The 17150-nt window shown below is 50.5% G+C and overlaps 1 protein-coding gene across 14 annotated transcripts in view; it reads left to right on the forward strand.

The window, feature by feature from the left end:
- The window catches only part of LOC105464400 (small G protein signaling modulator 3), a 36182-nt gene that overhangs the window by 17376 nt on the left and 1656 nt on the right, over nucleotides 1-17150 (forward strand). For 5 of the 14 annotated variants that reach the window (XM_071080626.1, XM_071080628.1, XM_011712252.3 and 2 more), the window contains exons 2-16: nucleotides 9522-9639; nucleotides 10420-10505; nucleotides 10943-11009; nucleotides 13059-13267; nucleotides 13359-13466; nucleotides 13852-14037; nucleotides 14378-14573; nucleotides 14806-14951; nucleotides 15165-15389; nucleotides 15748-15802; nucleotides 15929-16056; nucleotides 16141-16320; nucleotides 16516-16570; nucleotides 16768-16817; nucleotides 16973-17125. In XM_071080626.1, the coding sequence (XP_070936727.1) occupies nucleotides 9633-9639; nucleotides 10420-10505; nucleotides 10943-11009; nucleotides 13059-13267; nucleotides 13359-13466; nucleotides 13852-14037; nucleotides 14378-14573; nucleotides 14806-14951; nucleotides 15165-15389; nucleotides 15748-15802; nucleotides 15929-16056; nucleotides 16141-16320; nucleotides 16516-16570; nucleotides 16768-16817; nucleotides 16973-17125 (1851 nt within the window). In that variant the 5' untranslated portion in view covers nucleotides 9522-9632. Of the gene's footprint in view, nucleotides 1-9521; nucleotides 9640-10419; nucleotides 10506-10942; nucleotides 11010-13058; nucleotides 13268-13358; nucleotides 13467-13851; nucleotides 14043-14377; nucleotides 14574-14805; nucleotides 14952-15164; nucleotides 15390-15747; nucleotides 15803-15928; nucleotides 16057-16140; nucleotides 16321-16515; nucleotides 16571-16767; nucleotides 16818-16972; nucleotides 17126-17150 lie in introns of those variants that run through there. The other 9 variants (XM_011712257.3, XM_011712259.3, XM_071080629.1 and 6 more) reach the window with 7 other exon arrangements.

The following is a 17150-nucleotide window of genomic DNA, read 5'->3' on the forward strand; positions in this document are numbered from 1 at the left end:
TGTATATGGATCATTCTGCTGGCACGTAGGATAAATTTCCAGAAGCGGGAATTGCTGGGCCAAAGAACCTCTAAAGGATTTAATTCAGTTCTGTTTATTTGAGTCCCTGGCATTTAGCATGCAATGAATGGTAGCTCTTAGTAAGATATGTATAGACAGGTTGGTTGGGGGCCCAAAGGAATAGGGGCACCTAACACAAACTAAAGGCAGGGGGAGTATCAAAGAAGGCTTCTTAGAGGAGGCAGTGCTTGAGCTGTGCCTTGAAGAAGTCAGGTAAAGTGGAGGGCATTATGAGCAAGGGGAGCAGTAGAGAGCCCAAGGCACAGGAAAAGAGCGTGTTGTACATCAGGACCTTCTACGAGTTTGCTGTGCTCATTCACCAAACAGCCCCTGCCACATGTCAGCACTGGCCTAGGTACTGGACATGGGACAGATACACATGTCCATAAATTATAGTATCACATGAAATCAACAGCAGCATGTACAATGATTAATTCTTTTGGGGAAGGAAGTAGGGGATATGGAAGTTGGAAAGAAAGGCTTGTTAGAGGAGGCCACATCTGAGCTAGAATTTGAAAGAATAATGGTCAAAGAGGAATTCAGGTCAGTGGTTCTCAAAAAGTGTGTTCCCCGGACCAAAAGCATCTGCATCACCTGGGAGAGGCAGTCTCAGGTCCTACTTACACCTGCTGAGTCAGAAATTCAGGGGCTGGGCCTCAGCTGTCTGGGTTTGAGGAAGCCCTCCAGGTGATTCTGATACACTCTGTATTTTGAGAACCACTGATCAACTGGGTGTGTGACTCATGCCTGTAATCCCAGCACTTTGGGAGGCTGAGGCAGGAGGATCCCTTGAGCCCAGGAGTTTGAAACCAGGCTAGGCAACATAGTGAGATCCGGTCTCTACAAAAAATAAAAAAAATTAGCCTGGTGTGGTGGTGCACACCTGTAGTCCCAGCTACTCAGGAGGCTGAGATGGGAGGCTTGCTTGAGCCTGGGAGTTCAAGGCTGCAGTGAGCTCTGATCATGCCACTGCACTCCAGCCTGGGCAACAGAGTGAAACCCTGTCTCAAAACACAACACAAAAAGTTGTGTTAGTGTAATTACAAGATTCAAGAGTCCAGAGCTTCCTTTGCCATGATTAGCCTATTGACTGTGTTTATAATCCAGAGATTTCCTTTGCCCTGAAATTTATCCTGCAAGGACTTAAGTTTATCATTTGTGTTTGCATCTTACTGTATTCTCAGTAGAAAAGAATGGTCCTGTGAGCATTTGTGCTGAGTGCCCAGAAGTGCTTCTGATCCTTGGGCTCTGACAGCCAGTGTCTCACCCAAACCCAGCTCTGGCCGGGCCTGGAAACGAAATGCCTGGGCTGTGGTGAAAACTCAGGAGACATGGAGGCATATCTGTAAAAGCAGATTTGTAAATAGCATTTTTCCACCCTAGAGCCTGTTTTGCAAATTGCTGCACTTTTCTGGTGTCCTTGTTTGTATCTCTTTTCCTTTAAACTGCTTTTAGTGGCTTTTGCTTTTGGAAAAGTATTAATACTTCCTGATAATAGGGAGCAACTGCAACCCAGATGAAGAGAGACACCTGGGGATTTTATTTAGCCTTAAAAACTATCAACCCAAACCAGTGGCTTGGAAACCTGAGTTTCAAAGTGTTGTCAGTTTTTTTTCCAGTGATTATTCAGTAATTATTTAGACTATGGCAGGGGAAGGGGGCCTGTTACAGTAACTCGGAAAATTACAGGCTTTTTTTTTTTTTTTAAAGCGGCTTAGGAAGTTCCTGATTTCACAGGTTGCTAAGATGTCAAATTCATGCAGAGCTGTGTTAGGAAACTTAGTTACAAATGAGAGAGAAGGGGATCCTTTTCACAGTTCTGGATAAGCTATTTCTAATTGTTTACACTTTTTTTCTTTCCTTGGTTTTGTATAAGCATTAAATCTCTGCAGAGGTGGATATTTAATGTGGGGAGTAGTAGCAGCTCTGCAGAGGAAAAGAAAGGCAAGATGGGGAGAAGCTAATTCACTGTTGTCAGTACTCAGCTTCACTGGTGGTCCTCAGAAAAAGCTCAAGGAAGATACCTTCTTACTCTAATGTTCTACTATACTTAACCTATAATCATTTTTAAAATTGAGATATAATTCATACACCATAAAAGTGACCCTTTTAAAGTGTATAATTTACCAGTTTTTAGTACATTCACTATGTTATGCAACCATCATCAGTATCTAATTCCAGAACATCTCCATTGGCCCAAAAGAAAACTCCGTTACCCATTAGCAGTCATTTCCCATCCGCCCTTCCCTCAGCCCCTGACAGCCATTCATGTGCTTTCAGTCTATGGATTTACCTTTGTTGGGCATTTCGTAGAAATGGAATCATACAATATAGGCAGCCTTGTGACTGGCTTCTTTCACTGAGCATAGGATTTTCAAGGTTCATTCATGTTGTAGCACATTCCAGTATTTCATTCCTTTAATGGATGAATAATATAGTTCATTGTCTGCATATGCTACATTTTGTGTATCCATTCATCAGTTGTTGGACATTTGGGTTGTTTTCACCTTTTCACTCTTTTACTTTTTTTTTTTTTTTTTTTTTTGAGATGGAGTCTCACTCTGTTGCCAGGCTGGAGTGCAATGGCGCGATATCAGCTCACTGCACTCCGCGTCGTGGGTTCAAGCAATTCTGCCACCTCGGCCTCCCAAATAGCTAGGACTAAGAGGCGCCTGCCACCACGCCCAGCTAACTTTTGTATTTTTAATAGAGACGGGGTTTCACCATGTAGGCCAGGCTGGTCTGGAACTCCTGACCTCAGGTGATCCGGGTGGTCAGATTTGGGTGGCTGCCTTGGGCCACCCAAAGAGCTGGGAGTATAGGTGTGAGCCACTGTGCCAGGCCTATACATTTTTAAATGGTCGAAGTCATATACTGTCTTCATGCTAATGATTCTACTTTTCTTGTATTCCTTCTTCAACCCACTCCAGTTGGACCTTCACCTTGACCATTAAAATTAAAAGCTTTTTTCAGGATCACAAACAACTTTCAGCTTGCTAAGCCAAGGACCAGTTCTCTGTCCTCATATTGATTGACACACATGATCACCCACTCCTTGTCTTAGTTTGTTTTGTGCTGCTGTAACAGAATATGCTGGCTCATTTTTAAAGAACAGAAATTTCTCAGAGTTTGGGAGGCTCGTAAGTCCAAGGCGTTTGTTGAGGGACTTCTTGCTGCATCCTAATATGGCGGAAGGGCAAGAGGGCCAACTCCTTCCGTCAAGCCCCTTTAGAAGGGGACCTAATCCCATTCATGAGGGAGGGGCCTTCGTGGCCTCATCACCTCTTAAAGGTTCCAGCTCTTAATACTATCACGTTGGCAACACCTGAATTTTGGAGGGGACACATTAAAACCAGAGCACTCTTTCTAGCAATACTCACTTCTGTTGGTTTCCACGACACCACACACTACTCGTTTTCCTTCTGTTTCATTGGCCAGTTCCCAAATGTTGTTTCCTGCCTCCTTTTCTGCCTAACTTCTAAATGTTGGAGTGTTTTAGGATTTGGTCCTAGGGCCCCTACTCTGCATTCCCTCCCTGGCAATGACATCTAGTTCTGCTCTATGCTGACGCTTCCCACATTTACATTTCTAGTTCTGACGTCTGTGAACTCTGTGCTCATAAGGTGCAAACTTGACCTCTCCACTGAGGAGTCTGATCGTCTTCCCAACTTAACATAGCCAAAGCAGAACTCTTGATTTCTAACCCCAAAATTTGCTTTCACCAGGCTTCCTGCGTCTTAGTTGATGGGACCTGCACAGTTGCTCAGGTCCAAGACCTTGGAGACTGGCCAGGCGCAGTGGCTCACGCCTGTAATCCCAGCCCTTTGGGAGGCCAAGGCGGGTGGATCACTAGGTCAGGAGTTCAAGACCAGGCTGGCCAACATGGTGTAACCCCATCTCTACTAAAAATACAAAAATTAGCCAGGCACGGTGGCGGGCACCTGTAATCCCAGCTGCTCGGGAGGCTGAAGCAGGAGAATCTCTTGAACCCAGGAGGCAGAGGTTGCAGTGAGTGAGATTATGCCACTGCACTCCAGCCTGGTGACAGAGCAAGACCCCTGTCTCAAAAAAAAAAAAAAAAAAAAAAAATTCCAGTTTTTGTCATGGCTGGAAGGGCCATCTATAAGCTAGTTCCTGCCTCCTTTTCCAATGTTACCTGCTACTTTCCCCCTCATCACTATTCTTCTAGATCTTCACAGAGCTGGCTCCTTCTTATTCTGGTGTGAGCTGAAAAGTCATTTACTCAGAGAGGCCTTCCCCAACCACCAATTAAAAATAGCCCCTCCACTCCTACCTGTCACTTTGTAACCTCTTGTTCTGTTTTCTTCATGGCATGTATTATTTTTCTGAAATTATTTACATATTGTCTGTTTTCTGTAACTGATAAAAACTGGCATTTATTAAGCACATGCCATGTGCTGAGTATAGTTACAAGTATTACATTTTCTCACTTAACCTCATAAGTAGTAAGGTATTATTTCCATTTTACAGATGAAGAAATTGCAGGTTCGTGAAAGCAGGAACTTTGTCCATCTTGTTTTACTGCTATATCTCTAACACATGGAACAGTGTTTGGTACACAGTAGTTGCAAAAAAATTTTTTTGTTGGTTGGATAGATGAATGAAAAACTCCCAGATTTACATTTCTACCTCTGACATCTCCCTGTAAACATAGATATATAGATGCAATCACCTACTTAACAGCTCCACTTGAATTTCTAAATGAGCATTTAAATTACCCCGTAACTCTTTTTTTTTCAGACAGGGTCTCACTCTGTCACCCAGGCTGGAGTGCAGTGGCACAATCTCAGCTCACTACAACCCCCACCTCCCGGGCTGAAGCGATTTTCCTGCCTCAGCCTCCCAAGTAGCTGGGATTACAGGTGCCTGTGACCATGCCTGGCTAATTTTTGTATTTTTAGTGGAGACGGGGTTTCACCATGTTGGCCAGGTTGGTCTCGAACGCCTGACCTCAGGTGATCCGCCTACCTCGGCCTCCCACACTGCTGGGATTACAGGCGTGAGCCACTATGCCCAGCCCCTGCCCCATAACTCTTAACTTCGCCCCTCCCCAAACCTGTTTTGTTCCCATTTCTCTCATATTAGGAAATGGCATCATCAGAAGCCCAGAGTTCAGACCGGAAACCTAGGCCTTGCCTGTGGTCACTCCCGTTCTCCCCACATCCAACTGTGTGGCAAGGCCTGTTGATTCTGCCTCTGATGTCTTGAATCTATTACTTCTCTTTGTCTCCACTGTCACTTTGGACTCATTCTCCATAATCTTTCCCCTGCACGCCACTCTTGCCTCCCAGCATCCACTCTTGTCTCTCTACAAGCTGTCTGCCCACGTAGCGGCCAGATTGGAGCCCACATACATTTTAGAGGTGTGCTGAAGAATAGAAGTCAAGGAGAAAAACCAGGAAGAAAACCAGTTATTTTGTACCCTTACCTTGAAAAAGCTATTCATATATTTTTTCCTTTTCCAAAAAATGTTCATGTTTCTTTGAGCATTTCTTGTCTGATTTTATCCTTTCTTAGCATCTATAGTAGCCACATTCATCTTTTTTTACTCCAGCCTTTCTTGGACTTTCCCGACTTTGTGCTTCTCTGTCCAGGTGAGTTTTTATCGACAGCTTCCAGTGTCCTCTTCCCTCCTCACAGAGGAAATGCAGTCTTCAGCGTCTCAGAGGCCTCTTAGAAGTATTTTTGCTTATGTTGCTTACAGCTTTCATGTTCCGTGGTAAATGTCTGTAGAAAATCATCTGTGTAGTGGTAGCGACCATGCTGTGTTGTGAAGAAAACAGGACACCGGACAGGGTAGTAGGAGCAGAGAGAATGGGGGGCCATATCCCTCTGATCTATGTGAAGAGACCACAGGAAATGAACAGAACCTTTTCTGCCCCTCCCCCACAGATGTGGGAAAACAGGGTTTATAGTGAGATGTGGCCTTCTGTGCTTTCTAAACAAAATTTGCCTTATAGGAAATTGTAGGATTATTAAACTACGGAGTATGTACATTTAATTTTGAAAAATTCCTTCCAGAGCTCCTCAAAGGTACCTAAATCAATCCTGTTTTTCAAGTTTCTGCCTCTCAGTACTCCTGTGACAACAGGAGGGCAGCCACCCTGACGTGGCTGACTCTCTGGGCTGCTCCTGCCAACTCCCAGATGGCTGCTTTCAGGAAGGTTTCCATAGCGACCAGAGGCAGGAAAAACCTGCCCACCCAGCTTCACAGTTCACATCCGGCTGGGTTCTGGAGCCAGTGGGAGAAGTGGCATGTTTATATATACATTACATACATTTATATGTGTGTGTGGCATTAAAGAGCTAAACCTTGCAGACTCTTTCTATCCAGAATCTGGCCGGGTGTGGTGGCTCACGCCTGTAATCACAGCACTTTGGGAGGCCGAGGCAGGAGGATCACTTAAGCTCAGGAATTCAAGACCAGCCGGGCAACATAGAGGGACCTTGTCTCTAACAAAATAAATAAGATAAAATATATCCATAATGTGACCATTTCTCAGTGTTCCCACCACAGGAAAGTCAACATACCTTTCACCCTGACTAATCCAGCAGCCTCCTCTATGTCCACCACCACCTCTGCAAGGCAGCCAGAGAGAGCTCAGAGCCCTCCCCTACTTTCCCAGCTCACTGAGCATGAAGCCCAGAATCTCCACCACACTGTGAGGCCTGGTAGCCCCCTGCTGCATCTCCTCCCACCGTTCAGGCTGTTTCCTCCCACTGTTTCCTCCTCATTCCCCAGCCCCTCCAGCCTGATGGCTGCCTTGCAGCTGTTTTAACGTGCCCAGTGTGCTCCCAACTTGGTGCTTCCCCCTGGATCTCCTTTCCCTCAGGTAGCCATGAGCCCTCAGTTCCTTTTGGTCTTTGCTCAGGTGTCCCTAACCCTTATTCTTAAAGGCTGCTCCTGACCACTTGATATAAATCCCCTCTCTTCTGAGACTCTCCACATCTTGACCTTGCTTTATTTTTCCTCACAGCACTGTAGTTATCACAGTCTATTTCTATGTTTATCATCCGATTCTCTTTTGAGACAGAGTCTCTGTCACCCAGGCTGGAATGTGGTGGTACCGTCTCGACTCACTGCAACCTCTGCCTCCCAGGTTCAAGCAATTCTCTTGCCTCAGCCTTCCAAGTAGCAGGGATTACAGGCACACGCCACCACGCCCAGCTAATTTTTGTGTTTTTAGTAGAGACAGGGTTTCACCATGTTGGCCAGGATGTTCTCAATCTCCCGACCTCAGGTGATCCACCCACCTCGGCCTCCCAAAGTGCTGGGATTACAGGCATGAGCCACCACGTCCGGCTGAGATGTCTTTATTTTTAATCATGGTGCAGAGGATGAGTGCTGAGCCCACTGCCTCCCAAGGCGGACACGTGGTGGTTCTGCCACAGCCATATGCCATCTCAGGCTCCAAGCCAGCGGGAGGCATAATAGAGCACTGGGTTCCATTCCCAGGGCCATCTAGCTGGTGGCCATGTGTCCATCATTTCACAAGGTGGGGTTGCATGGTGTGGCAGAGTTTTTGGGAGTCCATTTGGAAACTATCAGTCTCTTCTAGGCTTATTTTCTCTTGTATAAGGAATAAATGTGTTGTAAGGGTATAATGATAACATGACATGCTTTTTAAAACTTGTAGCTCAGTCTCTTTAATGTAAAAATATGTAATCCTCCATCCAGCTCAGAGTTCTGAGGTAAACCCTGTATCACATATATTTTACACTGAAGAAAGACATTAAAATTCTATTCTCTTCACACAGAACCAACCAGCCAGGATGGCCGGCCTGTTGGGGAAGCAGGTTCTGCCATCTGGCTCTCAGCGGCGTGTCTGGAAGCAGGAGGGAGCGCCTCTCCCACTGGGCACCAAACCTCTATAATGGTCAGGAATGTTCAGGAATGTTCTGCTTTTCCCTTTATCCTAAACTTGGCCAGTGTTTGTCTGGGGCAGGAGCAGAGGCTGGGACCACAGCTGGGCTGCCCACAGGAGCTACTTTTGTCCCCATACTTGTATGTCTTTAAAGAGAACTGGGATTTTCTCATAGCTCCTTTGAAGTGATGGTTTGATTTTCCTCTTTTTTGCTTCTCACTTACCTAATTCTTTGCGATTTACTAGAATTCCCAACACCAGAATTCCATGGCAGATAGCATGGAGAATAGGTTCTGCTATGGACCAGGATTAACAGCTGTCATTTCTGAACTCTCGTTGTCTGAAAAATGGCAAAAGTAAATTTTTTTCAGTGCCAGGTTTAGGTAAATATGATTTCAAAAACTGGAATGTAACTTGTCTTGAAATCTTTCAGCCACATCTCCTCATTGTTACCTCCACTTCCTTTCATAGTGAGAGCCTTTCATTCTGTGGTCACAAGTAAAAGGCTTGACTGGGTGCAGTGGCTCATGCTCGTAAACCCAGCACTTTGGTAGGCTGAAGCAGGTGGATCTGTTGAGCTTAGGAGTTTGAGACCAGCCTGGGAAACATGGTGAAACTCTATCTCCACAAGAAATACAAAAATTAGCCGGGCGTGGTGGCGTGTGCCTACAGTCCCAGATACTTGGGAGGCTAAGGTGGGAGGATCCCATGAGCTTAGGAGGTCAAGGCTGCAGTGAGCTGTGATTGTGCCCCTGCACTGCAACCTGGGTGAGACCCTGTCTCAAAAAAGAAAAAAAGACAAATAGCTGCTGGGAATGGTGGCTCACACCTGTAATCCCAGCACTTTGGGAGGCCAGGGCAGGCAGATTGATTGCTTGAGCCCAGGAGTTCGAGACCAGCTTGGGCAACATGGCGAAAACCTATCTCTACAAAAAAATACAACAATTAGCCAGGCATGGTGGTGCATGCCTGTAGTCTCAGCTACGTGGGAGGATCGCTTGAGCCCAGGAGGTGGAGGCTGCAGTGAGCCAAGATCCACTGCACTCAAGCCTGGGCCACAGAGCGAGACCCGTCTCAAAAAATAATAAACAAAAATAAAAATGAGCAAAGTGATTTTTTTTTTCCCTTCCCTTGTTAAACAATGGCTGAGACTTCAGTTCCCACTGCCTCCAGGCTAGCAAAATCAGAGTGTGGGTGGAAAGGGCTCCTCTTTGTAGGAGAGAGGGTGTTTTAGAATGGCTTTCCTCAGGCTGGGTATGGTGGCTCATGCCTATAACCCAACACTTTGGGAGGCCGAGGTGGGGGGATCACAAGGTCAAGAGTTCAAGACCAGCCTGGCCAATGTAGTGAAACCCCATCTCTACTAAAAATACAAAAATCACCTGGTGTGGTGGCACACCCCTGTAGTCTCAGCTACTCGGGAGGCTGAAGCAGAAGAATCTCTTGAACCCAGGAGGCAGAGGTTGCAGTGAGCCGAGATCACACTACTGCACTCCAGCCTGGGTGACCGAGCGAGACTCTGTCTAAAATAAATAAATAAAAATAGAATGACTTTCCTCTTTACTCTTCTAACAGGGCAGATGATTCTGGACCAGATGAAGCCTGAGGCGCCTTCCAGCTCTAAGATAGCAGGATAGGAGACTTCCGAGCCTGGAGCTACAGAAGACTTGCCAGCCCCACAGCACAATGTCAGGTAGAAGCAGGGGCCGGACTTGGAAACGGGGTGTGAAGCTCTCACAGAGGAGCCAGAGGGTTGGAAGCTGGCTTGTTTGTTTTCCATAAAACACCATCCAGATAAGAGAGGTGGAGATGGTAGGGAAGGCTTCTGGCTGGCTGAGAAAGTTATTAAAACTTCCTTCTCAGCTCCGCTCTCCAGCTCTCCTCCTCCGGCCCTGCAGCCTGCAGATCTGCACTCCTCAGGTGGAGAAAGAGGCTGGAAGATGAAGTTTGGTCATGTTTTGTAATGTGCTGCTGTTTCTTCCCCCTTCTCCAGAAATTTGCTGATCTCTAGGTTTCTTTCATTCTGCTCCTTCCCTCCCCATAACGCTTGAGATGGGCTAGTCCCTTTAATGCTGGTGTTCTTACAGGGAGAGCATTATTTCCTGACTTGAATTTTGCCTCTGCATTTTCTTTTTTCCTTTTTTTTAGACAGAGTTTTGCTCTTGTTGCCCAGGCTGGAGCGCAATGGCATGATCCCTGCTCACTGCAACCTCCGCCTCCTGGGTTCAAGCAATTCTCCTGCCTCAGCCTCCCAAGTAGCTGGGATTACAGGCATGTGCCACCATGCCCAGCTAATTTTGTATTTTTAGTAGAGATGGGTTTCACTATGTTGGCTAGGCTGGTCTCAAACTCCTGACCTCAGGTGATCCGCCCACCTCGGCCTCCCAAAGTGCTGAGATTACAGGCGTAAGCCACTGCGCCTGGCCTGCCTCTGCATTTTCTTGATTGTTCTCCCGGTCCTCTTTGGTTTTAGGAAGCCATACACCTTCTGCCTGTGGCCCTTTCTCAGCCCTGACTCCGAGCATATGGCCCCAGGAGATCCTGGCCAAGTATACACAGGTACAGCAGTTAGCCAGGCACCAGCCTGCTGTGCTCCCACACTGCGGTATGAAGGGGACCCAGCTCTGCAGGCTGCCCAGGAAGAGGTGGCCAACTCACACAGGGTTATGGGGTCCCCACCAGAGATGGTATCTTAGCTCCATGTGCCTGTGTGAGTCAATCACTGTGGTAGTATGCTGTCGGTATTATAGGGACACAAATGCATAAAACATGTTTCTTGCCTTGATTTTTATTATCTTTGACCTCTGAGAAGAACAAGGAAGCTAGAAGGTTCAGAGGAGATTGGTAACCAGAGAAGGCTTTTGGAAGAGTAGCCTTTGATCTGAGCTTGAAGGCTGGGTGGGATTTTAGCAGGCAACCCTGTGGGTGGCATCTTTCAGACCTGAGGCCTCCAGCTAGGGTACAGACAACTGACTTCAATCTCATCCTGATTCTAGAAGGAAGAGTCAGCAGAGCAACCAGATTTCTACTACGATGAGTTTGGTTTCCGTGTGTACAAGGAAGGTAACATTGAGCCCCTTTTGTGGGTCATGTTGCTGATGTTCTTTGGGGAGGACTCTGCTCCCTTGACTGGAATTACTCAGACGTGACGGCTGAGCTCTGATGCGTCACAGTTCCAGATTTAAGGACAGAGTGTATCTGAGGGTGATACTGTTATATGTATGGGAAACCTCTGTTTTTTTTGAGATAAATTTTACTGAACCTCACCTGATAGTAAAAGCAATAGTGTTCACTGTAGAGAAGTTGAAAAATTCAGGCTGGACGTGGTGGCTCACGCCTGTAATCCCAGCACTTTGGGAGGCTGAGGTGGGTGGATCACTTGAGGCCAGGAGTTCAAGACCAGCCTGGCTAACATGGTGAAACCCGGTCTCTACTAAAAATACAAAATTTGCCAGGTGTGGTGGTACACACCTGTAATCCCAGCTACTCGGGAGGCTGAGGCAGGAGAATCGCTTGAACCCAGGAGGCGGAGGTTGCAGTGAGCAGGGATCACGCCATTGCGCTCCAGCCTGGGCAACGAGAGCGAAACTTTGTCTCAGAAAAGAAAAAAGAGTATTTTCAGTGGCTGTATAATATCATAATGAACTTACAGTATTTGGATAACCACTTTTCTATAACTGAGTCTCAGTCCTTTTCTGTTGTTTTCTACTATAAATGGGCCTTTTGGTCCTGAGTGGGCTATTGGGAAGGTCATCTGCCAAGACAACTGGATGCCAGGCCAGACCTGTGGCTAGGACATTTTAATTGACTGCAACTGATCACCTTCAGGTCACTCACGTTTCCAATTCTGACAAGGGTTTTCCTTGTTCTTCTGATTTGTAGGCAGGTAGTTGCAGGGTAAAGGTTTGGTTTGAGAAGGACACAGGGAACTTGCTGGTATGATGGAGTATCTGTTTGGCTGGGTCACTGGGGTCAGAGTGTTCACTGTTACGCCATGGAACTGAGACTGCTTAGACATTTGTTTATACACCAAAATGTACACCTAACATTTGTGCATTTTACTGTAGGTAAAGTCATTAAAGTTGGTGTTTTTGAAAGCTGGGCTGAGGGACTGGCTTTTGGGTGAATAAGGACGAGGCTGTCTATGGAGCTCACCCAGAGATTGCTGGGCTGCCACAGGAGAGCTTCACCTCATTCATTCAACAAATATCTCATGAACCCAACGGTGGGTGCTGTAGTCTCCACAGCTGCACCCCTAGGCCCTTAAACAAAACCGAAGGTGGTCTCGACTGCATGGAGTTCTCATTTTAGAGAGGGAGACAGGCTGTAAACAAGCATGTAATATGCTAGAGCAAGAAGGGCTGGGAAAATACTTCAGGGAAGAGGGGCAGTAAATCATATATAAGGAAGCCAGGGAATGGGCAGAGCTGGGGAAGGAGAGGTGCAAAGGCCCTGAAGTGGCCCTTTCAGACCATGTCATTGGAGGGGAGGGAGCAAGAGGAAAATGGTAGGGGATGAGGACAGAGTGGGCATGGCCCAGAGGAAGCAGCTGAGGGAGCCCTGGAAAGCCCTTGCCTTTGAGTCTCAGCTCTGAGCAGTGTGACATGATCTGACTTGCATTTTGGAAGGGTTGCTGTGGCTGCTGAGGAGAACGGCCTTTGGGAGGTGAGGGTAGCAACAGGGAGGTCAGTGGGAGGGCCAGTGCAGCAATCTCGATGAAGGACAATGGCTTGGACAAGGGCCGTGGGTTTGCTAAAGGACTGAGTGTGGAGTCTGGGCAAGGGAGGAGCCAGAGGTGACTCCAAGGTTTAGGCTGAGCATCGGGAGAATGGAGGTGTCATTTCTGGATCTGGGTAGTACTGTGGTAGGAGTGGCTTTGAGGAGACAGTGAAGAGCTTTGCTCATCATAGGTGCAGGTTAGATGATCACCTGGAGCTGTCAGAAAGCCATTAGCTGTGGGAATCTGGATCTGGCGGGAGAGAGCTGGCCTAGAGCCATGAAGCTGAGACCCTCCTGAAGACAGAGGCCTGGCTGCTTGCAGAACACGTAGTAGAGAATGCTTTTTTCTTCCTCCTCTGCTCACTGCGGCGTCCCTCGGCTGTCTCTTGGCAGAAGGTGGTGAGCCTGGCTCTAGTCTGCTGGCGAGCTCCCCGCTGCTGGAGGATGCTCCACAGAGGCTGCGGTGGCAGGCCCACCTGGAGTTCACCCATAACCACGATGTGGGGGATCTCACCTGGGACAAGATTGCAGTCTCTCTGCCCCGCTCTGAGAAGCTCCGTTCCCTGGTGCTGGCCGGCATCCCACATGGCATGAGGCCACAGGTAAAGTGGCCACAGGGTTTTGAGAGGGTCTTGGCCCCATGATTAGGTGTCATGAGAAAGACTGAGTGCCCTTGCGACTCCTTTCCCTCAGCTATGGATGCGGCTCTCTGGGGCCCTGCAGAAGAAGAGGAACTCCGAGCTGTCCTACCGCGAGATTGTGAAGAACAGCTCCAATGATGAGACCCTTGCTGCCAAGCAGGTGAGGCTGGCAGGAGAGAGGGAGGCTGCCTGGGGCTCTGGGAGTGTGCCCTTGTTGGGGGGTGGGGGAGAGGATACATGCTCCTTCCTGGGTCCTCTGTAGGCCACAGAAAGAATTGTCCAAAAGGCCATTGGTGTTTGGAGATGGGGTTCCCAAGCCCGGGTCCACTTTAGGAACAGATGGAGACTCTAAATATAGACTCCAGGCCTTGGGCCACACGTTCTCATTCACTCTGTCTGGCATGAAGCTTCCCAGGTGGATTTGATGTCCCAGCTCCACACTGGCTGGGAGCTGACCCTGAAGGGAGGAGGGTGACCTTGACCAGGAACACAAGGAATCCCCATTCCTGGGGGAGAAGCCCGCCTGGGGTCTGCCTCCCTCCCAGGGTGTCACAAGGTCTTGTTGTTGTGGGTGCCAATGGCTGCCGGACAGATTGAGAAGGACCTGCTGCGCACCATGCCCAGCAACGCCTGCTTCGCCAGCATGGGCAGCATCGGGGTGCCCCGCCTGCGCAGGGTGCTCCGGGCCCTGGCCTGGCTCTACCCAGAGATCGGCTACTGCCAGGGCACTGGTATGGTGAGCACAGCCCCGGCAAGGGCAGTGACAGCCCCAGGGCCTCCTCCAGGACCCCTAACAAGGAATGGTCTCCCGCTCTGGGGCAGCAGGAGGGGAGGTGGGGGGACAGAGGAGTCCCCAAGGAGATCAGGGCAGCTGCACGTTATTCAAGCAGAGGAGCCCCCCAAAGGGTGTGAAACTGAGGCCGGCCAAGGAAAGCAGCCGGGGAAGGCCTGTGTTCCAGCATGCGTGCCCCCCAAGAGGCTTTTGCTAAACGGTCTCCCTAGGGTAGGGGCACCTTTTCTAATTTGCACAAAGACCTGGGTAGAGGGCCCTTATCCCCATGCCCTGGCCAGGTGGCTGCCTGCCTCCTGCTGTTCCTGGAGGAGGAGGACACCTTCTGGATGATGTGCGCCATCATCGAGGACCTGCTCCCCGCCTCCTACTTCAGCACCACCCTGCTGGGCGTCCAGACTGACCAGCGGGTCCTGCGCCACCTCATTGTCCAGTACCTGCCTCGCCTGGACAAGCTGCTCCAGGAGCATGACATCGGTAAGGGGCCTCTGAGCCAGTGGCTCCCATTCTGCAGCTTGGAGGCCTCAGGCGGATGGCCAAGGGGGGATGGGGCATAGCCCCCAACTCTGGTCTTTGTCGCTCTTTTGTTCTCCGGTGTTCCCTGCCCCATCCCCTCCTTCGCTCTTGGGCAGGGAGGACCTCCCTCCAGTTCTGGGGATGGAGGTTTCCTCCACCTCCTCCCCAGCAGCTTCGGCTCCTGTGTTTACAGAGCTGTCCCTGATCACACTGCACTGGTTCCTCACGGCCTTCGCCAGCGTGGTGGACATCAAGCTGCTTCTGCGCATCTGGGACCTGTTTTTCTATGAGGGCTCCCGGGTGCTGTTCCAGCTCACGCTGGGCATGCTGCACCTCAAGGTGCTCCAGGGCCCCACTTTAGGCTGAGGAGTAGGAGCCCGAGATGGGGGGCAGGGAGTGAGAGACCTCCCTGGGCCAGGCAAGACCAGTCCCCCGGCCCCTGACAACCGTGCCAAAGCAAACGGGTCCCTGAGGATGGGGGTTGGGGTCAGCTCAGTGCCAGGTTCCTGCAGTAACAACCTTCTCCCTGCATCCTGCTCTGACATGGCCCAGGAAGAAGAGCTGATCCAGTCAGAGAACTCAGCCTCCATCTTCAACACGCTATCGGATATCCCGTCGCAGATGGAGGACGCAGAGCTGCTTCTGGGGGTGGCCATGCGGCTGGCCGGCTCCCTCACCGACGTGGCTGTGGAGACTCAGCGCCGCAAGCACCTGGCCTATCTCATTGCAGACCAGGGTCAGCTCCTGGGGACCGGCACCCTCACCAACCTCTCTCAGGTGACCCAGGATGGGGGGCCCTGACTTGGCCCACAGCATGTGGGGAACGGGTCACCTTAAAGTTCAGAGCAAGTGCGGGGGCTATGGGAAATAAACCAGCCCTTCCTGCTCTGCACCCCAGCCTGGCCCAGTCAGACCACAGCTGTGGGGTGACCCAGGCCACCTCGGGCTTCATGCGTCTCAGGTTCTGACCCTGGCACAGTTTGGGAGGAAGGCAGACCCAGCTCTGAACTGATTATCTGTTTTCAACTCTCAGAGCCGGCATCAGAGGCCATTTTAGATGAGAGAGCATAAGCCAAGGGCTGGTGGGTTCTCTTCCGGGGGCCAGGACCGCCCTGACCCCCTCCTCATGGTGCAGGTTGTTCGCCGCAGGACCCAGCGGAGGAAGTCCACCATCACTGCTCTGCTCTTCGGTGAGAGCTCTGCGGGTGCCAGGCAGTGTGGGCATGGAACAGTCTGTCCTCACGCTCACGTGGATGTGGAGCTTCCTCGGGGGCCTGGAGTGAGCCGTGGTCACCATTGCTCTCTGGGCCTCCTAGGGGAGGATGACCTGGAGGCACTCAAGGCCAAGAACATCAAGCAGACGGAACTGGTGGCTGACCTCCGGGAAGCCATCCTGCGCGTGGCGCGTCACTTCCAGTGCGCAGACCCCAAAAACTGCAGCGTGGTGAGTGGCCAGCTCCCCGGGCTGGTACCAAACATGGCCCTAACTCCTCCAACCCCCTTGGTGGGCCTGTGTTCACTGTGGCAGGAGCTGACTCCAGACTATAGCATGGAGAGCCACCAGCGGGACCACGAGAACTACGTGGCATGTTCACGCGGCCACCGGCGCCGAGCCAAGGCCCTGCTGGACTTCGAGCGGCACGACGACGACGAGCTGGGCTTCCGCAAGAACGACATCATCACAGTGCGTGGGGGCGCTGGACTACAGGTCCTCAGGCTGGGGCGGGTCCCCCAGCCTCCCTCCACCAAGCCCCACTCCAACCCCTTTCCCTGCCAAGAGCTGCTCTTGTGAAGATGTAGGGGTCTTGGCCTGGCCTAGCTGCTGAGGAGTCGTATTGGGGGTGCAGGCGGCGCTGGCCCCAGGCACCCAGCTTTGGTTCCTACTGTTTTTCCTCCTGTGCAGATCGTGTCTCAGAAGGACGAGCACTGCTGGGTGGGGGAGCTCAACGGCCTTCGAGGTGGGGGCCTTGGTCTGCTCTTGAGCTGGGAGAGGGAGGAGGGGGTGGGCACAGAAGACTTCAGTGACCCTGGCCGCTGCCAGGCCGTTCTCTCTACCCCTGCCTGGCTTGAGGTCCCTGAAGCACCTGGGCCAGCTTCCCCCTGCCCTGCCTGCCTGAGCTGTGGCTGCTCCTCACAGGGCCTATTTTTCCCACAGGCTGGTTTCCAGCCAAGTTTGTGGAAGTCCTGGATGAGCGCAGCAAAGAGGTGAGGGGGTGGGCGGGCTAGGCACGGCTGGCATCCTCCTAGCCAGGGCCTGTGTCCCCAGTGAGTCCTGGCCTGTAGCATGGCAGAGAGGACAGAGGAGGGCAACTGGCTGCAGGTGTCAGGCAGGGCTTTCTCAGACCCATCCCTCCCATCAGTATTCCATCGCGGGGGACGACTCAGTGACGGAGGGGGTCACAGACCTCGTGCGAGGGACCCTCTGCCCGGCCCTTAAGGCCCTGTTCGAACATGGACTGAAGAAGCCATCCCTGCTTGGGGGCGCCTGCCACCCCTGGCTGTTTATAGAGGAGGTAAGTCAGTGGCTGGCCCATGTCT

Source organism: Macaca nemestrina, chromosome 15 (assembly GCF_043159975.1).
Source record: "Macaca nemestrina isolate mMacNem1 chromosome 15, mMacNem.hap1, whole genome shotgun sequence".
Taxonomy (NCBI): Eukaryota; Metazoa; Chordata; class Mammalia; order Primates; family Cercopithecidae; genus Macaca; species Macaca nemestrina.